The following is a 21,860-nucleotide window of genomic DNA, read 5'->3' as shown; positions in this document are numbered from 1 at the left end:
CAGGCGAATCTTTCAAGTTTAGGAATAGTTTGACACTTCGGGGAAACAATTCAGAATTCACTTTAATGCCGAGAAGTTTGACGAGAGGTTTGTTCCTCGTCCCTCATGTCGTTCCAAATGTCTTTTTAATAGCTTAAATTAGCTACTGTTGTGAGTTCATGTATTTAAAACAACATTATGTTTAGCACCTTTTTTAAAATGAACTGAATCGATTGAATGAGAGTTCATGTTGGATTTAATTTCAATATAACGTTTGATCAACATTAGCTTTGTAGTTTTCACCAAGAGGAAAATATCATCACTGTCAGAAATGGTGCGTTTCCATCCACGTTAAAATATACATTCTCAATTCTTCTCTTCTTCTTCTGATTAAGAAACTCTTAAGCCTCTTAAATGTTCTCCCTCCTTCTCCAACAGGTTTCCTCTTAGAGGCTCTTTGAAGAGTAAAGATAAGATTTTTATAGTTATACCAGAATCTATCTTTAACTGAGAGGGGACATTTTTTGAAAACATCATAATTATAAGACGCTTCTTTAAAATGTCACCACTAGGGGCAAACAAAACTGTTTCTGTATTTTTATACACCCAAATCCTAATATTTGCATTAGGATGGATTAGTGGATGGAAAATGCCCTTTAGCTCACATCTTCTTTGACTATTAATATAATCTAAATGCCCTTCAAATTTGTTCTATATGTTCCAACCTGATTGCTGGTGATTATGGTCTCAGTGATAGAACATGAATGCAGCATTAGACGTCAGCCTCAGACTTGATAGGTGGGTTTGTTGCCGGTTTCCTGCTGATTTAACAGTCTGCTGTAGCTTCAGCTTCTCGTCAAACTCTAGGGAAGAAAGTGAGTTTCCCTAAAGTTCCTTTAACAATTCAAACGTTAAATAGTCTCCAACATGAGGTTTTGGTTTTTAGAAAGAGTTGGTTGAATTGTTTTCCAGTGCTGATTGACAGAAGAAGAACACTAATGACCTGAAATGAGCTGTTGCGTGAAGGACGGAGAAATAAGCTGATCATGGAAAACATCGACTGGCGTGAAAAGGTCACAGGTCGAGGTGATATCCTCCACTGACCCCCAGCCTCTGTGGTTCCACTCTCTGCACTGCGGAGCATCATTTCACACACACACACATTTAAAAGTGTAGCATTGCCTAAGTAGATAATCAACAGTCAACTAACACCAGCCGACGCAAACAGTCTGCACCGAGAGCGTCAACTCGAGGGGGGGAGGGAGACTTCCTGTTTCTACGTATAAACATCCTGTGAACACACACACACACTCACACACTCGTACATAAACTTGAAATGGTTCAGACAAAACTAATTTGTACTATAAAATATACAATTGAACAACAAACACAGCACTTATTAGCCAACTTCTTGACTTAACTTCAAAGTGAAAAAAGGCAAAAAATCTGTGTCTGGTTAATGTGGAAAAGATTAAACGTGATTCCGTCGAGCAAAGTGTTTGTGTGTATTACCTCTTTAAGTACACGATACGTGAATGGCAGTGTCGTAATGATGACTTCATGTTAAGGTGGATACTTTTACTTTTGGTGGGTTTTTAAAAAAAGGGCGGGGGGGTGGCGGGAGAATATGATGACACCACAACCAAGCAGGCCTCTGTGAGTGAGAGACACAAAGTGCACACACCACCAACACTAGCATAAAATAGGTTTACTGAAACACGTCTGATCCACCAGCACTACCTGGCGTGGCGTAGCCCCTGCACCGTAGCTCAAAACAGATCAAAGTCACACTCGTATATGCAAACAGATCCACTGAGAATCAACACATTGCTTGTTTTTAGGGATACCTAGCAAAGTCTATGCAAATATATTCATATGTACATACACGTCGTTGAAGCTGAAAAGCTATCGTACTTTGTCGCCAACTGAAGCGGTAGAAATATAGAAAATGTATTTTTCCTTTCACTTTTCGAAACACAGCAAAGAGCTAAGGAGAGCTATAGAGAGCTAGAGAGGACATCAAAGCTTTTTGTATAAGGAGTGATTTTTATACAAAGTCAGAATTCCTACTTCTGGACGACCAACAGACCTTCAAAACAGATTTTTCTTTTTAAATACCAACAGATAAAGAACACTTGGACTGAAGGAACCAAATACTTCCCTACCTCGAAAAAAAGCCACCAGAGGCTCAGAAAACTTGTACTATGCTTTTAACTGGATGGCGTCTACTCCCGGCAATAAGCTGAGGGACTGTGGCTGGAGATCTGGTGCAACAATTTCCAGCTGAGCTCCAGAGGCGATGAGTGAGAGGACGGGTGGAGCGCTCAGTCTGAGGAGAGAGTGACGACAAATTCAACGCTTGAAAAGCATCAACAGTTTCTAGTTCTCGCCGGTTTTCGTGAGTGATCACTCGTCAGTGTCCCCGCACCGCGTGCAAGAGGCTTTTGGCATTTTTGTCTTATTCCTACAGAGAGGTTGATATTGGCACTCGGGCAAAGTGCTCGACTCCACGGCTGCAAAGTGCCACTTGAGTGCTCGGGCCTGCCTCGGTAAAACTCTCACCTAGGGTCCCTGTTTGAGTCTGTTTAGTGTCACACAGATGCTCAGTCCTCAAGGTGTCCGGATTAAGTTATTTCCAATAGTGCAGTTTACAAGTGCCTTACTGAAGAATGGACAGCACACAATCCCAGCGGATTTCAAAGAAGCAGGAAGTGGCGAGTCGTACAGCAGAAGTCCTATCGCGTTGACAAGCCACGGGATCATATTGAGAACAATGCAGCAGATCTCAATGTAAATACATGAAGGTGATGCAGAAAGCGAGTGAAAGAGGAATATTTTTACGGTCAAGTCAGATTGAAAGGCTAAGTGCCTTGTTTCTAACAAAAAGAAGTTACTATACGGGAGTCCATTCAAGCAAGAAGGCTTTAAAATCTACTGTGCCTCTATTCAAGGGCTCTAAATATCCAGCAGAGCACTAAACAGTCCTTCCTTCACTCAGAGCGAGATTTTTATTTTATTTTTTTTAATGTTTTTTTCTTATTTTGGCAAAGCCTCATAAGTCTGGGTGACGCAGGTGAGTGGTGTAATTCTGGAAAGAGGCAGATGCATGTGGATAGTATCACATGGCAGCGTGGGTGAGGGCAGTGGGGGTGTAAGGATGAGTGGGTGTGTGTGCTGTGGGTGTTTAAGTGTCACCATAACTTCACAGGGGGGGAGGGGGGGTGTGCAGAGAAACGGTGCATCTATGTGACCCAGGTGTCCAATCTCATGCGCTTCACGTTTCCTCCCTCCTGCTCCGGATCGTTCGACACCCTGAGGAGATCAGCCGAGGAGCTGAAGTCCGGCGGCATGGAGCGGTTTGCTGAACCCGTAGAGCCACCGCCTCCGCCTGCACCTCCAGGGCCGCCGCCGCCGGCTGTACCGGTGTCGTCGCGATCGCTGCCTTCAAAGGAGCTGGCGTTGCTGCTTACGCTGTTCGCAGGCGAGCGGCCGGTCGGGGGCTCCAGGCACAGCAGGGAGCCGGGGTACTGAGGCGGTGCGGTCAGGATGGCTCCCCCTGAAGTCGAGGACGGTGTGTTGGAGGAGGGAAGAGAGCAGGCGCTGCCGTGATCACGACCAGGCGAGACGGGCTCCGACTTGATGCTCACGCTGGAGTTGGTGTTGACGGTCAGCATGGCGCCTTGAGGTATATGGGTCACCGGCCTGGGAACAAAATCACGGAGGACAGAGAGGGGAAGAAAATGGAAGATACGGGACAGAGCAAAGAGGAAAGGTGAGGACAAAAAACAGACAGATGATTAACGACTTGACAAAGTTGTATAAGAAGCTGGAAAGCGACTCGCATCGAGACAAAAACCAACATTACAAGGCACAGCACCGACAGGGAAAAGCCACACTCAATTATTCAACAGCCCAGTCAGTTCTGAGCCTCTTCAAAGCAGAAGTAAACACCCCCACTGCTCCCAACAGATCGACAGAACAGCCCAGGAAGCGTGAAATGATTGGTGTGACAGGGTGATTCGCCGTGAGTCAGCCATGATGTGAACAAACTACAAATGATAAACAGAAGATAATCTCGGGGTTAGAGAAAATGGCGGAAACCGGAACTAGGTCTCTTTCCTGTTTGACTGCAAACAGCCCCCCACACATGCTTTGGTAAGGGAGAGGGGGGGGGGGGGGAAGGGGGAGCAGCCAAAAGCGCACAGACACACAGGAAAAAGGAAGTGTGATACAGTACCGGCCCAACCACTCATCTCTACCCAAGAGCAGGTTGGACGGAGAGCCAACACTGTGGGGAGAAAAAATGTTGCAACCCAAATCAAAAGGGAAGACGTGGATTAGAAGGCATGTGTGGAGAAAAGTGTGAAACATTATTGCGAGCAAAGATTTCGTCAACAACAGCAATAATGTTACAAAATGACTGAGGAACACAAAGAAACTAAACTGCCGGGTTCTGGTTCAAGTTTTACTGAAAATCCAGATGTGATAAATGTGGTTTTCTGATCCACAAGCAGGAGATTAAACTCATCAATCAGGACAGTGGGGATCTTTTCTACTTCTGCCTTTGTAAATAGTGTGTACGGTGGCCCTTAAGGATCAAACTGCACACAAGAGTACATGCAAAAATGTCAACAACTAGGACAAACTTTCTCCAGCAAATGTACTGAATCTTTCCCCTTAAGACAGAAAGAAATAAAAGACCGAGCATAAAAATGATGTATTTGTACGGTTTCTAATTTCAGAGTACATTACTCTTTGTTTGTGCTGATATAAGCATTTGCAGCATTTCATGATTTTGAGCACTGGGCTTTTCTTCTTGCATGTGTTTGGTCCTTAGAGGCCACTGTACTTGTGCATGTTGCAGGTGCTGCTGCGTGAAAACGGAGGGAGGGAAATAAGGGAAAAGGTTTGGTATCTGATAACAGGGGATATAAAATGATTTGACTACACAAATAGATAAAAAACTGAAATATTCATACGTAACCACTGCTAAGTATGTTTACTGCATTAATTGGTTTAGTTTGGATTATTAAATTATCAAATACACTGTAGTCGTGACTAATGGACAGTTTCTATGTATCAAATTTAACTTTACTTCACTAACAGTAGTAATTCACAGTTTACCTTAAAATTGCTCAAATTATTATGCTGTTACATTAAAATATATCCATAACCCTAAAGTTGAATAAATCATATAAACAGCTAAGATAATATAAAATGCTAAATTGTAAAAAGCCTGACTTACTGAATATATAGTGGCCACACTTATAAAGAACTGCATTTTTATTTTATTTAAGAGTATGAATATCCTTTAAAATGATAAAGATAAGATAACATTAAACTTAGTTTCATTACTACAGTAAAATCAAATGTAAATGAAAAAGTGATTTCTATTATGAGCTATTACTGAAATTCTCCTGGCCCTAGTTACTAAATGAGAGGTATAAGCTGCCATTATGGCACAAGCCTTTCAAAAAGTGGCACCCAACCCCCCCTACAGACAAGGTCATGACATTTCACATACGAACACACTAGTAGTGGCTGTTCACCTCAGATTGGCAGCCAGACTGGACACCTGGCTACACAGCTCGCTGCTCTGTTTGTCCACGCCCCACATGCTGTGGACAAGAGGAGAGAACACACTTCAAGGATCTGGTGTTCACGCCACCGAAACCCAAAAGGAAACCAGCAGCGCCTCCTCACGCTGATGCTGCACTAAACAATGTTCTCAACTGCTGAGCACAGACTTCAGTTATCTAATCAGGTCTGACTGAGAAAAGGGTTTGAACAGGGCCTTAATAAGAGCAAGGAGGTCAAACTTCCAAACTGTGTAAACCTTTATGAAGTTCACAGAATTTAAAGAAATAGTCCATGCATGAGCCGTGTTTAAGGTTTGGACCAGTTAACCTGTTTATTTATTTGTTTGTATTGTTCTGCTTTTTACTTTGACACATTCTCTCTTTCTCCTCCAAACCCTGCACCTGCGTCCTGCTGAAGTCCATCAACTCCAGAAAAACTGATTTGTGTTCAGATTGATGTTATGAAGGCGCTGAGATGGTCAGATGCTGGTGAAGAGACCAATTCACTTGAGAGAGGGATGTGAATTGCTTGCATATCAGGTCATGGTATGGAGATCATGCACGCTGCCTGGGAGGGTCAGTAGTAAAGTGTTTCAGCGTTAAGAGGAAAAAGACAGAGAGCTGCTTTAATCTCCACCACCGCCACCAACGTCATCCCCAGCACCGGAGGAGAGGGAGCTTTTCAAAAACCAGGTTTGAAGTTGCATGGATGAGAAATGAAAGAATGGACTTACACCAAGTTGCTGAGTGATGCAAGATTAAGTTGCTGCTGCTGCTGCTGCTGTTGCTGTGTTTGCTGTTGTTGCTGCTGTTGCTGCGGTTGCTGGGAAATAGCCTGCTGCTGCCATGAAGTCGGCAACAAGCCACCAGGAGACGCCAGAGCATGTAAAGCGGTGATGTCCGCGCTGGTCAGCTGGTACTCTGAGAGCATGAAGGACAAAAGAACCAAAACAACAAAACTCTTGATTTCTCATTTAGCTAAAAGTGCATGTTCGCTCCCTGAGCTCGTACAGGATGTTGAGCTCACCTGTGTTGTACGCCGTGGGCATGGCGGAGAAGGGCAGCCCCTGTGCCAGGAGGCTCGGTGTGGCTATTGAGACCACCGGCGTGGTGAGGGTTTGTGCCCCCTGGGCTCCGGCCGCCAGCCGCTGGGCGTTCTGCCAGAGAGGTCAGTGACATATTAAACCCCGCAGAAACCTAAAGGACCAACTTTCAGATGCTAACAAAAGCTAAAAGCTAAGACTTCAAAAATGTAAATTCCGACATGCTGGGAATGACAATGAGCTAATGGCTGGATTCAAAATGATTTACCAAGTCAAGTAAATCTCAGACGCAAATGGATTTATTATCAGAAGGTTTGTGATGACATGCATCAAAAACACTTTGCTTGTTTTGAGCCATAAACGCTGTGGAGACTTTACATTAAAGGCAATTCACGTATGTATTAGGGTAGAGTCATTTTTCAAAAGTTGCATCCTTTTAAAATTAAGTATTTTAGATTAAGTTTTACATTTTGAAAGACCCCAACGATGGTCCCGATAGTACTTTTGTACTAGTTCCATCATCTAAATGTGTATATAATAACTTTAATCCTTTTAAAAAGATATTTCCTGGGCATTATAGCCTTTATTTGATGGGACAGGATTAAGTGTGAAAGTGGGAGAGCCCAACAAGGTGAGCTGTTGGTAACTCTGAATTCCAAGACCACATTTACCTTCAGAAATAAATTAAATGAAATGTCCACGGTGAAATAATAGAAACAAAGGCACCAACTTAGAAGCCTCTTTTGGATACATTTTCTGTTGACTGACTAATTTATCAATTATTTCAGCTAGAATACTAGTATAAATCTATTATACTGCACAATACACACTATATTTTTGGCACAACTTTCCTGAGATTGACAACATTTCACACTAAACTTAGATTAATTTACTGAAGTAAATAGTAATTCTCCAGTTGTTCAAGCGTAAAACAAGCTGGAAGTGACTGGTTTGCTTTTTTGCAACTGCAGGATCTAGTTGAACTCGTAAGTGAGTGTGCAGCTGATCTCATGTTTCTCCAGTGGATGTCACTAAAGGCTTTACAGTACTCCTGCCTGGCTGCTCTCAACAATGCTTACTTTTTAATGTCTCAATCCTTCAGTCTAAGAGAAGGCTAACGGGGGTCAAAGCTGCTGCCTGCTCAGTGTTTGTACATTAAGTCAGACATTTAGATGACAAAATATTCAGTGATTCTCCTAAACAGCTGCAACAGACACGCCTCTAGATCTGTGCAACTGTTACTGTGAGGTTTAATTATGATGTAATGCTCCTGGAAGACACAAATCTCAGAAGAAGCACAATACACCAGAGCCTGCTTCGGCTGAGTTATATCACAGATAAAAGCAAAATGAGGTTCTTTGTAAGAGGAAAAAAACAACAAAAGGTCTGCATATAAAAGGCCAAAAATGCAATAATTCTGCTCTGGAATTACTCATATATTGTGAGACTGATCATCCTGAGAGGAAACATTGGGCCAGAGTTATGAGTGTTACGCTGCCGAGAGGGAAGAGGAGGGGGGGGACGTTAGACTGGAGAGAAGGGCAAGATTCAATTAACTGCCTCTGTGAAGAAGTGAGGGAGGGCGGCTGGGTGAGGGTGATGAAAATGAATCACTATCCTGTGGAAAATGAGATTCTTACCTGACAACCTTGAGTGGAATTGTACGAGAAATGACAATCATGCGGCACCAGCAGCTGAAATCAGCCCCCGCCATCCTCCACCTCTCTCTCTCCGAGTAAATTCATCTTACATGAAAATTAGATTTTACTGGAAAACTCACTCACTAAGTTGTTTTATGTGATTCTGATTTAATTTGTAATATTTTTTTATTGTGAATAAGAATATTTTGTAGCACAAGGAATGGTAAAATATTAAAAAGTAGCAAGTTTAGAAAGCTGTAACTAAAGATTTGGCTTTATTTTTAAGTTTTTTGTTGTAAAATATTTAAGATGCAACTGCAGCAGAAGATTGAGTAAAATGCCTTTAATGTAATTCCAGTTTGAAACGTCTCTAAGTGATGGTGAGAATGAGAGTCGGTGTGAGTGTCAGTGAACAGGGGAACATGCTCTGTGGCACTTCGCTCCACGATGCCAAGTGAAAGGACACCCATGCTTTCAGTGGTATCATTTGATGAAGGAAATGTGCCTTGTTGAAAACTGATGAACACTCAAGGACAATTCTCAAGGTCTGTATGACATAAACCTTTCTACGTTTTTCTGAGAAGATCACGATCCCAACTCTACAAAACAAAACAACCATGACCCCTGAACGACATGCAGTCAAGGTGGGAACCACAAACTGAAGACTTCCTCAAGAGATGTCAGTGGAGCAAAACCAAAAACAATGACAAGATCTTGTACAGTTTCGTAACCATGCTAAAAATGTGTGGACAGTCGATAATCATCGATTCATGCGAGTGACTGACATCAGGAAAAATCACCTCGTTTACCAATTCCAGCTCATCATCTGTCTGCAAAGGGCGGTAACAGACAGGGTTACAACTCTGATCCAGGTTTGTAAGCAAATTCTCAATTGAATCGTTAAAAAGACGAGACAACAATCATCATTTGATCCATTGCACGAATAAAAAATATAGATTAAACTTGATAACAACAGCTTAGTATTGTGTGATTTTTTTTAAACCTCCAGTGAAGCAAACAAATTCTGTTTCCAACGTCAAAAATGAATTTTTAATCTCTACTGAAAAAAGTTTTCATGATCTTTTGGTGGTTATGACAAAGTCAAAGACTTTAGTTCAAAGACTTCAGTATGTCAGTGGGAGCTGATGATTCACCCAAGACTTTACAAACTTTGCCAGAGTAAATAATGAGATGCTGAACCTCAAGTATGCAGCAGAAATCTTAAATGTAAAAAGCATAAAAATGATGGCAAACAGCCTCTAACACAAAGTTAACCTTCAAACCAATTCTTGATTTTCATTTCACTCTCAGTTCAAAATGTCATCGTCTAACTCGTAATGTTTCCGATCTAATCTTCAGGGTTTTAGGTTCAGATATGATTCACTCTGTTATCATTAGTTTTTAACAATCTCAGCCAACTGAGCTTTTTAACAGAGGTGAGACCAGTTAAATCCAATAAAAAGTGTCATTATTTCCAGGATTCAATGTTGACTGAAAGGACCCAGACAGAAACAAGCTCACCATCTGCATGAGGCTCTTTCCGCCCTGTGAGGTGATGACTCGGAGGTCTGGCTTGCGGCTGTTGACCATCTGGGGGCTGGGAGGGGGGGGTGGAGACTTGGCTGGAGCTACTTTCCCCAGACTGTTGCCGTTGGAAACGGTGAGGAGGCCTGGGGAGGCCCTGGCACTGTTGTATCCATTAGCTGCCGGGGGAAACAGAGGTGTGAATGGACAGAGATCGTTAGGAAAATCAAACAGGTGAATGGAGACAGCGGGGCACTGACGCTGTGCGCACTCATATTATTGTTAAGAAAAAAAAAATCTATTCCGAGAGGCTCTAAAATGAAAAGGAATGTCAATCTGGACGAAATCAAAGTGTTTGAGAAGCCAACAGAAAGCAAAATCCACATCTAATGAGACCTAACTGGATGATGTTCAAACCTCTTTGTGTTAGAGAGGTTTGATTTATATTAATCCTTCTAAAATGATACAATCTGCTCTATGAAATATCTACATTTCTGCAAATAATAACTATAGTATTTACGCAAAAAATATTTTTTACTCTAAATATTACGTAAAATTAAGTACACAAACACATTTTCCAAAAACTAAAATTTAAAACAAGAACTTAAAGATATTCCAATTGAAACAATTTTCTTTTTACAGGAGCCATAGTGTTAGAAATATATCTAGAAAGCTAACTACATTCTGAGGGGAATCACTTGGAGACTATTCATGCCTATTCCACATGCACAATCAGAGATGTTGGTGCAGAGGAGGAACCTTGGAGAAGATTTAGGATGAATACAAACTAAACAGCTAAAGAATAAAACCTGCTCAGGTTCTGAACAAATAAAATCGTACTCACGGACTGGACTTGGGCATCCTCCATTTGAATTGTTCAGGTCACCTCCCAGGAGAGCACCTATTGTCGAAAGATTAAATTAATAGAAAGGATTATCATTATTATAGCCCTCACAAATCAGTGGTCAATTACTTTTCTGAAACATTGTGTTTGACAGATTTTCTACTATTGTAGTAGTAAAATAAAAAAAATAAAAAACCAACAAGTAGCATTTAAGATAAGTTTATGATGTAATCGAAAGATCAGATGTCAATGGAAATCCATTGAATGTGTGAATGTGTATGTACAAGTTTCAAATAAAAAAAACAGAAAATATAGACATCCAGGTGTAAATATTTCATTTTTTGATCTCATCTCATTTTAACCATTTGTTTTGCCCTTGTTCTGATTATTATTCTCTACTGTACATCGCACTTTTTTAGCACAGCTACAGTTTGCCATCTTGCATTTCACAGGGCATATTGTTCATCTTTGAATCTCGAATACTCCAGAAAAATATTAACTTAGGTCAACAGAAGACTTAAGCTTAAGACTTAAGAAGAATTCAAGTCCTCTGCATTTTTAAAGGCGAGACGAGGAACAGCAGACCGAGGCAGGAAAACACTCTTTTACTCTGGTGCTACTTGTTTGTATGATGCAGCTTTGCACCGATAATCAAAACATTTGAAGGGACATTAAAAAAAAATCTCAAGTGCTGTTCAGCAAGTAGCTTTTCACCAAATCCAAACACACCACAACAGTCTACAGTAAAAGAATGTACGCTGCTCCCTGAGGATTCACTCAGCTCATTACATGTAACGATAAGGGGCTGGATATCTACTGTAGGTCCCTGGTTCCCTAACAACAGCGAATAACAACTGGCAATAATGGTTACAATCATTACAAAGTTATTGTTGAGGAAGTAAACAAGAGGAGGACTTAAGTTCAGATAGTGTACAAGAAGAAAAAGGGCTGAACAAAAAGGGGAACATTTAGAATTTTTTTTTTAAAATTAAATCTTGCCGCACTCACCTGCACTCGCTGGTCGCTGTGGCAACCCAGGAGACACCGTGTTTCTCTGAAGAGCTGGTTGCTGTGGTGACAGGAGGTGGGTATCCGTGAGAGACGATGATGTTACATAGGAGGTAGTTACCAGTGCGTTGCCAGGGTTACTGAATTGCAGTGTGCCTTGACTGGACGCCTGGACTGTGACTGGCATGGAGAAGGTCTGAGGAGCCGTCGACTGCTACCAAGTGGAAAGAGAGAATTTTAGTTTCAGTCGAACCCGTGAGAAAAGTCACTGCTAGGTTTCTTCAACATCACTGTTTTCACCTCTGAACCTGTATTAACTGATTATTTGTGTCCACTTGGTGGCAGTGGAAAAAAGCTGTTGACAGATCAGTTGATATGAGCTTGTTAGCAAACAGTTGCTTGTTTACACATTACTCCACGAATTGTCATTTCATTCTGAGACGTTTCTCTGGCCTAGTTCGTGGAACTGTTCTCCAGCAACTCCCGAGGGAAATCTCTGGCTCTTTGACTGTCAAATGAAAAAGCACCAGCTCTGAACGTGTCTGTCGGCCATTTCGTGCAGAGAGAGGCTCGTGTGCAGAAGATTTTAGAGCTCTTAACTTTGCAGTGAGAGTGATGACAATGAATAAAATACTGCATTTGTGGACAGAACTGCTAAACCAGGAGGTGCAATGCTCACTTTAAAGTTTTGTAAAGCTTCAGGGAGCATCAGGTTCAGGGGGCATCTCTGAAGGTTCATCCTACAAGCTAACCCTTTCACAAAGCCATGTTTGGGCAACGCATTGTAATTTTGATGGACTTGCATTGAAGCTCACATTAATGTACACATAGCTTTGTGTGAATTCTTAAATGCAAACTTTTAACTTAAACATGAACATTTTGACAAGGATCTCTTGAATTTGGTTAGTAAAGAAAGATAGACCATTGTATACTTGAAGTAAGAACTTGGCTGATTAACCTAACACCAAAGTTTCTGGCATGTTGCAAAGGACTCTGTGACTAAATGTGTGAAAAAAAGAGAGGAACTTCACAACAGTTGTTTCCTGTGGCTAAACAAACAAACAGAGAACAATAACAGAAAGCGTCTGAGCCTACAATTGAGAAAAGAAGACTAGTAATTACCGAGATTACCCGTGTTACACAGTGTTCAGACACTCAACAATTATAAAACTTTTTTTTCCAGGCATTAAACTCAATTGGTTCATTTTCTCGTCTCAGTGGCAGTGCCTAGTTCCTTTAACTGAAAAACTACCATCTGTCGGAGCAGAGCAGAGTCACTTCACAGTATAGTTGACTCTTATCACACGATGAGGGGAGAGTTGCCGACAAAATTGCCGTCTAATCTACACACACCGTGAAGTAACACCACAAGTGTGAGGCTGACTGCAATGACACACGTCCTCTCTCGTAAAATGTCCGGTATAATCTGTAAAACCGATGTTGTCGAGAGTTTCTCCACACCCTTGCATCTCTAATGCTCTGTATGGAGAATAGGAACATGAAGTGTCACATGCAGGCTGGACTTACTCCGTAGCGTTTGAAGAGAACATCCAGATCCTCTGTGGTTTTACGGTACTTGTCATCATTTAAGGGACTTTGGTCGATGGAGTCTTCACCGTCCGGCTCTGGACTTTCACAACCATTGAAGCCTTTCTTTCTCAAAGTCTACGAAAGTGTAAAAGAAAGGTAATGAGTGTCAGTCAAAGATGTGAAGAACTTATTTTTTGTATCAGAATTGTTTTATGGTTAAGTATGCAAGAAATATATAAACATGGCAAGACAGGAATATAAGTTTTTCGATAAAGTTAAAAGTACTGAAAAGCGATGGATTTACCTCTATGATATCTGCATTGGTCCGGCTCTCGTGAGGCTCATTGTACTCTGTGTATTTGAGTAAGACCTTGTCCATGTCGGTGCTGGCATACTGGAACAGCTTGTTAGCGTGGTTGAAGATGATGAGGGCGATCTCGCAGTCGCACAACACACTCAGCTCGTAGGCTTTCTTCATCAAGCCAAACTTTCGCTTTGTAAATGTCACCTGAGTAAGAACAGCGTAGAAAGATGGAGAGGAGGAGACAGGGCGGGAAAGAATGAGTTTTGGTTAAGTCGACTTAACTAATTTAAGGATAAATATTTTGTGCTTTGCAGTATCGCCACAGACTCACTGAAGGTAATAAAGTTCAGGTAAAAAGCCTGATTTAGTATCTCTATAGAGCTTTCTCTGGTCATCTGTCTTTATTCTAGTCTTTCATATTTTTTCCTTTGCGCAGCCTTTCTGTTATTCACACATGAATCAGGGTTATGGTTAAAAATCTAAAAGAAATTGAAAATTCAAGAGAAGAAAGAGCTGATGACCTATGAATAATCTTACTGGAGTCTGGTAATTAATACAAAATAATCAGTTACATTACTGGAACACACACAGTCTGATGTGAGATGTTTTTGTGTTGCCAGCACAAAGATTGAAAACACACTGGTGTCCTAAAAATGCAAAATTAACAGTTTTCTAGAACTACTCATTCAACCCAAGTAAGCAAACAAAGTATCTTGGTCAAGGGGGAAAAAAGAAGAAGTACACAAAGCTGCTGAGCTCACAGCTGAAAATGTTGATCTATCTAAGAGACCAGAAATTATTGAAGCTTGTCGAAAATCTGGGCTGTGTGGCAGAAGGACTGAAAAAAGCCACTTGTGGAACAAATTGACACATGGCAGTGTGCTGGAAAAAAAAAACACGGAGGACTGAGAACATGAGGCAAAGTGTGATGAAACTGAACTTTCCATAAGTGACACAAAGCAAACTATTTGGCAGAAGCCAGACTCATCTAATCACCCGTCCAACATCCTCCATGCTGCGAAATTTAGTGAAGAAGTTGCAGTGATCGGACAGGAAGCAACAAATGGAACTGACAGAGGCAAATTCTCAAGGACAGCCTGTGTTACAGTACTTGAGACATTTCGCTCCAGGAAATATGGATTTCTGAATGGGACAATGAAACATGAATAAATCAACAATAGAGGAGCTTCAGGATAAGTCAACTGTGCAAGACCGGAACAAAACTGAGTCCAAGATCCATTGGGGTCGAGTCATAAATTGGAACCAGACCTTTCGACCCCAGCGTAAAGTCATTTTTAGACATTAATTCCAGAAAATATCCGGAAGATTGTGTCCGGGACATTTTCCATATGAAGAACGCAGCAGGGGATTGTTGGGGTCAGACGCGTTCACATTAACATGACCCATGTCCTGGTTAGAGCTTACAGGAGGCAGAATAAGACTTAGGTATTCTGCTGCAGACATCAAGCCTTTTTGATAATATTTATTTTTCTAGTTTTGTGTCTGTCACGTGTTAGAAACGTCATCAACATGCTCACTGGCTCGTAGCGAGTTTATAAATCTGACACTTGCTGTCAACTTTTAGGTATTTAAAAAAAAAAATTGTTTAATCCTCAGTGCTACAGACATAAAGAGGAAATGAAATGAGGGATAAATTAAGACTCACCTGCTTGTTCCTTTCATCTGTGATCCGTTGGATCTGAATCTTTTTCCTACCCATGATGCTTTGCAGTTGTAGAGACAAATGTCGCAGTCAGTCAAGTAGAGAAGTGCCTCTCTGAGGCTGAGGGACGAAGTGCAGACCACTACTCTTACTCCAGCCCAAAAACACTTGCACGGTCATTCATCAGAGGGACGGCACACACAAGCATTTCTCTGCCCAGGTGTGGAGAGGCAACGTGGTCAACAGCAGCGAGTGAAGAGTGCAGACTGCAGAAACGTGTGAGGGTCGAGGAGGTCCTCAGTTCATCGTTTGCTCGCAGCCCCTGTGGCGAGAAAGACGACACTGCTCTCCTGCATATGCGAGAGAGAGAGAGAGAGAGAGAGAGAGAGAGAGAGAGAGAGAGAGAGAGAGAGAGAGAGAGAGAGAGAGAGAGAGAGAAGGAAAGAGAGAGAGATACAAATGTCAAAGCATGACATGTGAGGGAAATAAATGGATAATATCTACATCAGATTACCTAACTCTGTCATAAAAAAATTACTTTGCTGTGTGAGAAAATGATAATACAATGACAAAGTAATCTGTGCTGTTCTATCAAATGATCCTGGGAACAATGAAGACAACAATACTGTCTGATTATAAGGGCAGGGAGGCACAGATGATTAAGGAAACTATCCAGTCAACACTTTGTACCGAAATCACAGGTTATGTCTCCATCTTCCAGTATATGAGTCTGTTCAAACAATTGCAATACATAAAAGTTCAAGGTCAACTGCAGCGTACTAATACTTTCTCAGGCTCACCATCACCATACAGCACACATGTCCAGGAGAAGAGCTCTCAATTAAACAGATTTTTCATTTGATCGAAGGGTTCTGCTTTTTTTCAAACTCTACCCAAATTACTCCCTACCTTCTCCCCAAAGCATTGATTTCCAACAACAAATCTGTCAAGTGTCCAAAGTAGAGCCTGACCGATTTATCGGTTGCCCGAGAAGAGAGTTGCCAACATGAGCATTTCATAGACATATTGGTATCAGCATTTCAGTCTGCCTATAAAACCAGAGTCTGAATCTGATATTTGCATTGGCATCAGCCCCCAAAACATCCACCTCGGGCTCTCGTCCAAGGTCCAAATGTTAGGAGATATTTAACATCCTATACTTTTCTAACAATGGCACGCAAAAAAAACAGAACTCCCTAATTTCACCATTTGACAAGTTAAATTATGTGAGATGACACCTGTCAGTGGTTAAGCAAATTATGATTCATAAATATAACATACAAATGAGCTATTCAACAAAACCCTTTGAGTTATCATTTAACATTTCCTAGTCACTTGTTAGGTTAATCAGTGCTTAAATTAATTTATTGCAGCCCTACATGGAACTAAGATTTAGTTGAGATGAGTCATCGCAATGTGAACAAGAAAACAGTCAGCACTTTTTGACTCCGCAAATGTAATACTTCAGTCCCTTAAGGGCAATTCACTGACAACACTGAAATATCAATGTCTTTTTTTTAAGGACAAGGTGAGAGGAGCTCTCCATGAAAAGGACGTCAGGGAATAAAACTCAGTTTGGGCGGCTGAAGACCTTCAAGAGGAATAATGGATTCAATGACACAAGGCTGCTCTGCAGTGTAAAAGCAAAGATCAATGTTCAAATTAAATGAAATTATATTGATGGCAATAGGATGATTACCTGTTTGTGGATGACTATTAAAAGTATTAACACAGATGTGGATGTGATCACAGGTCAGGTGGAACATTCCATTGTTTACTTCACGCTCAGCTGCCGTATGGCATCAGAGGAGGGAAGTTAATGGCTATACCAGCTTCAAACTTCTTGGCTCTCCTTCAACGTGTGTGCTCTGAATCACTACCTGGTATTCTTTATATTCATTTTATTCTGAATTCCATCTTAATGCTTGTGTAAAAGGTCGTAAAGGTTATTAAACAAGAAATGAAAACAATGAGGAATGACGAAGCCTTGAGAACCAAGGAAACTGGTCACTCCTGAGTTACACACTGCCAACTGGCCTACTGGTCTTAAACTATTTAAGTTCCAAAATAGTGATAAAACAACTTTGTCAGAGGTTATAAATTTATGTTTTACAGATATTTCAAGACTTTTGTGTCTGGATAGTTTGTGAGAGGAATTAAGCAAAAACTAATAAACTGATTTCCACCAATCTTGGTGCAGGGACGGGGCCTAGACATGAAGACGTGGATTAGGACGTCTTTTACTATGCTTTATGACAATTAAATAAATCATCTTATCAGACCACTTGAATTATTTGGCCTTGGCGGAGGATTCTTGTTTTACATGTATCAGTGGTGTCTTGAAAAAATATGTATAAAACAAAAAATGAGTTAATACGTTGCATTGAATACAAATTAATGAAAGCAACTTAGCATATTTATTAAATCCACAACTGTGAACAAATTTGACAATAGGGATAAAATGTACAATTATTCGTATAATAATAACACACTTAGCTACGATAATGAATTTGTCAAGAGCAATGCTAATTCTGGTTGTTCGGGAAGATTAAGCTAAGTGCTCCATTATTACAGAGGATTAATGATTTTAGTAATTTTTTGAAGATCAAGCTTTGAGTATCTCCTATGTAGCTTTTCTCTATTATCTTGTTTTAAATTGAATACGTTTGAGTTTCTGGTCAAAACAAGATAAGACATCTTAACTGATATGGATTTCATGAGGCAGATGTTGATATGAGGGACTAAAAATGTTCCAATACTGATATACATCTATATGCAAACATTTGCTTCTGATAGGCTGCTAAACTAACACCACCCTCTATGATGTAGTGTGTGCTGTGGCAAAATGGCACTTTTGCACATTAAAACTGTATTCACAGCAGCGCTGGGCACCACCCCAGATCATTCATTAGCTGTAACTGTTAGAGAACCAACTCCAAACGATTACCCCAAAATATATAGAAATATCCAACTGCTAGACGGGGTAATGATTACAGAAACGCTCCTCCTTATTGGGTCCACTGACTTCTCCACTGTTAGGCTACAATATTATCTTTGATTAGGCTGGAATTAACCAGAATGGGGTGACACAGCAAGGCTTGTGTATGGCCTCCGTCCCTCTCTGACTGCCCTCTGTGTGGTTGTACCCTCATTACTGTAATTGACACGTTCATCCCTCCTCTTGCCCCTTAAGGCGCTGATGGCTCAATTAGAAGCTGGCCAGAGGACTGATTGGATGCCAAGATAATGAGGTCACCGCTTGGCTTTAACTGAGCCTGCATCCAGCCAAACCAAGCTCACTCTGTGACAAACAGGAGGCAGATAGATGAAGAAGAAAAGAGTCTACAAGTCAATCTAAAGAGCCAATCCGAAGACGATAGATAGAAGACTATAATTGCGGCAATTTAATGACTTTTGGCTGGCACCCGTTTGCCTCATTATGTCTATGGGTGGGCATTTGGTCACTGGTTAAAAATAAAAAAAATAAAAAAAGATCCACACATAAGCCCCTCGAATCATCCAAGTGATGGTTATGCAACCCTTGAATATTCTTCTGAAAAAGCAGAGCACAATCAAGCTCAGGGTGGGCATCTGTCTGTTTTGGAGTAGCGTAATTAGTGGCAGTGACCTTTAGCGGATTACGCACTAGCCAATGAAACGGGCCAAAGCCATGAGATAAATAATGGTCAGAGCCTCAAACATGACTTGCAGTGGGGTTTAACCATCCACAGCTCTGAGAGGATGGGAGGGTTTAGGACGGCCTTAATGGCCCAATCACTGCTCCGAAAGATGGACAGGACAGCACTCATATATTCTTGTGACTCTATGAGCCCGACACTCATATCATTTAAATCTGTCAATCTATATGCTAAGAATGACAATAGGGGTTTAACATTTTACTTAAGGAAACTTGTAAAAAAGAAACAGTTGTTGCTGAGATTGAACATCTCCCCAATAAATGCTGTGGAAGTCTTTGAGTGGAGTGTCCCTGTGAGCCTTGTTGTTAACAGGTCTGAATGGAAAATGGAAACGATTATCACCGACTTTCTCAAGAGAGCAGTTGAAGGTAATGCAGTTTCCGAGCAAAGTGAAAATGGAATAAATGAAGGTTCTAGACATGCATAAAAGATTTTAGCCAACATAAAGGAATGAAACTTGGAAGAACTATATTGTAAATTTGCACAGCTGTCAGTTTCTCTCATTTTAATAATCTAATCTCTTCTGGTCTCTCCTCTCTGGTTTCACTTACCTAAAAAGGGGAAATTTCTTTTCTATTTTTTGCAATGTGTATTGATGTATTATGCATCTACGACATCTCAACTGATATTATGAATTATTTGATTTATTTGTTGAAGCACCATGACTTTATATGACCAAGTGGGAGAAGGTGAAAATTGCAAAGCTATAAATGATGCCAACAACAGAGGAATCGAATGCTGTCTCAAGGTTTTGTTGCTGTAGACTTTGAGACAACCTCAGTATAATTTTGTTCATCCTGGCAACAATTCACAGCCTCGTCAGCTCAAAGTCATACACAGAGGAACTGCAAGCTCCGATAACTCTGTTATTTTGAGGATTTTAATAAAACTGTTTTGTGGAAGGGAGGGTTTGAGGCAGCTTGCATCTGCTGTGAGGCCGGCAGAGAAACAGGACTTCTGCATTTCAAACAATAAGGCGTCATTTCAGGACTAGCAGAACCTAGCTTTAAACTTATTAATAACCACACTGCTGGTACACAACTGAGAAGGACTGCACTGCATCCAGATGTTGACATGAATCCATCTGTAAGGATGGCGCACAGAGGTGGATCACTCTGTCAAACTGGCCTACTTCTAAGTCCAGCAGCTTTGCTATCTACCCTGGGATGGCGCGCGCACACAAAACATGGCTGCTAATTTCTAATGCAGAGCAAACTAAATCACACTGGATAAACACAGATCCAGTTTAAATCACAAATCAGTGGCCTAATTTGAGTCTGACAGAGGTTGCTTGAGGGTATATGTTTAGGAATACTTATGGTAAACACAGCTATGCAACCAAGCTATTGTCTATTTGCAAATCTGTCTATTTGCAGATAAAGCTGGAATTTCTTTTCCCGAAAATACCATCTTCTTCGCCGCTCCAAAACAGCAGTGTCACCGTACTGCCACTAGGATGCACTGTTCTTAGAGCAGCGAAGAAAAGGTGATTTCAGGTAGGGCACCGTTAGCCAGAGCGAGATAAAAATGTCAGCAACTTGGCAATATTTCCCCCCCAAAAGTCCCACAGGTAAAAACAGTGACGTGTATTTTCATAAACAAGGCTGCACTTTAACAGCTCTTTAAATGAAGTAATTGTCGTGTATTCCGAGATCTATTAATTTGTGGGTGAGTTTCCAGTAATGACAATCAAACTCGTTATATGAAATTCTTTCTCTATATGTATTTTTCAAAAGGGGTTTAACCTGATCCTATTATCCATCACTTCCATACAGGGGTTGTAGCATGCAGCTGTTAAAATACATTATGCAAGTATTACTAATTTCTAAATGCATTGGCATCGAACCGGCCGATACACAAAGTCCAGGTATCGATACATATCGGTATCGGGAAGAATGGTACCAGAAGGTGTCTAGAGTTTTGTAAACAATCTTAGCTACTTAAATACTGAAATCTCATCACACACAAACACAGACACACACACACTTAAACCAGGAGAATATGATTTTCCTTCAGGCTCTTGTTGGAGGGAAGCAGAGCGAGTGCAGAGCAGGGCTTTTTGAACAATAGCTCCCTCACATGTTACAGTTACAATCTCCTTAATAGCATTACACAACGTTAGAGCTGCTGTGTGGTTAAAAAGAACATTTGCTGTTAACAAAGTGGAAGCAGGACTCATAAGCTATTCTGTGCACATTATGACAGATGGAAGTCTGGAGACTAGGGGAGGAGGTGGTGGGGGTGGGGGGGAGGTAGGCCCACTGGCTGCAGACGGGGGGTGGTTGACGGGGGGGGGGGGGGGGGGTCTCGTTTGACAGGCCGGTCGAGGTCGTGTGTCTTCATTTGGGCCAAGAGCTCCTTGGAGGGGCACCGTGCGCGGGGCTGATGCACAGGACGAGCGGCTCCTCCACAACAGGCCATTTCACAAGTCTCCACTGTACGAGTCAGCCATTACCTTCCTCTCTCTCTCTCCTCTCCTCGTAGCTCGGCCCCACTGAGCTGCAGCACCCAGTACACTGTTTCGAATGTATAAATACAAACCAGCGCTGCCCCCCCTCTCGAGAGAGATATAAACCAGTCACCGCGCGAGGCTTATTTACTTGACATTTAAACCGTTGAGCAAACGAGGGGGAGGAGGGGGGGGGGGGAGACGCAGGAAGGAAATGTATCACTCCACTTACCCTGAAATATTGCTGATAAAAAAAAAGAAAAGGAAAACCCCCACAAACACGCGTGGAAACCTTCCGCTGCGGAGCCGACGCGTGTCCACGAAGAACTGATTACAAACCCACTGCGCTGAGGCGGCGTCTGTGTTTGCGTGAATCCTCCTCCCGCATTTTATTCCAATTTTTTAACGTGGAAGTAACTCTACTGTCCACCCGGGCGATAACAGTGAACCCAGTGTAACGACCGACGTCATCCACATCACCCCCGTGACGGACAGGACGCCGGGCCAATGGGGAGCGGACGTGCGACGCCGCCGGCCAATCGGAATTCGCGCTGCCTGCCGAGGTGGGCGGGCCCCCTGCGAGAGAGGACATGACGGAG

General features: G+C 41.7%; 1 protein-coding gene across 5 annotated transcripts; it reads right to left on the bottom strand.

Annotated features, from left to right (window-relative positions):
- Positions 1-566: 566 nt before the first annotated feature.
- Positions 567-21,738, bottom strand: LOC128461819 (myocyte-specific enhancer factor 2D homolog). 5 transcript variants are annotated; one of them, XM_053446944.1, is made up of 12 exons: positions 21,494-21,738; positions 15,118-15,464; positions 13,452-13,655; positions 13,145-13,282; positions 11,618-11,831; positions 10,610-10,666; positions 9,763-9,944; positions 6,586-6,715; positions 6,293-6,479; positions 5,529-5,597; positions 4,217-4,267; positions 567-3,681 (listed from the first exon to the last, which is right to left on the bottom strand). In XM_053446944.1, the coding sequence occupies exons 2-12, from the start codon at positions 15,169-15,171 to the stop codon at positions 3,222-3,224; spliced, it is 1,746 nt and encodes a 581-aa protein (XP_053302919.1). In that variant the 5' UTR covers positions 15,172-15,464; positions 21,494-21,738; the 3' UTR covers positions 567-3,221. The 5 variants fall into 5 exon arrangements, with proteins under 5 accessions (XP_053302919.1, XP_053302921.1, XP_053302922.1 ...); XM_053446946.1 differs by having other exon boundaries at positions 11,618-11,828; XM_053446947.1 differs by lacking the exon at positions 4,217-4,267.
- Positions 21,739-21,860: the final 122 nt, after the last annotated feature.

This window comes from Pleuronectes platessa, chromosome 18 (assembly GCF_947347685.1).
Source record: "Pleuronectes platessa chromosome 18, fPlePla1.1, whole genome shotgun sequence".
Taxonomy (NCBI): Eukaryota; Metazoa; Chordata; class Actinopteri; order Pleuronectiformes; family Pleuronectidae; genus Pleuronectes; species Pleuronectes platessa.
Note: the sequence above shows the minus strand (reverse complement) of the source record. Positions and strands in the feature narration are given on the sequence as shown.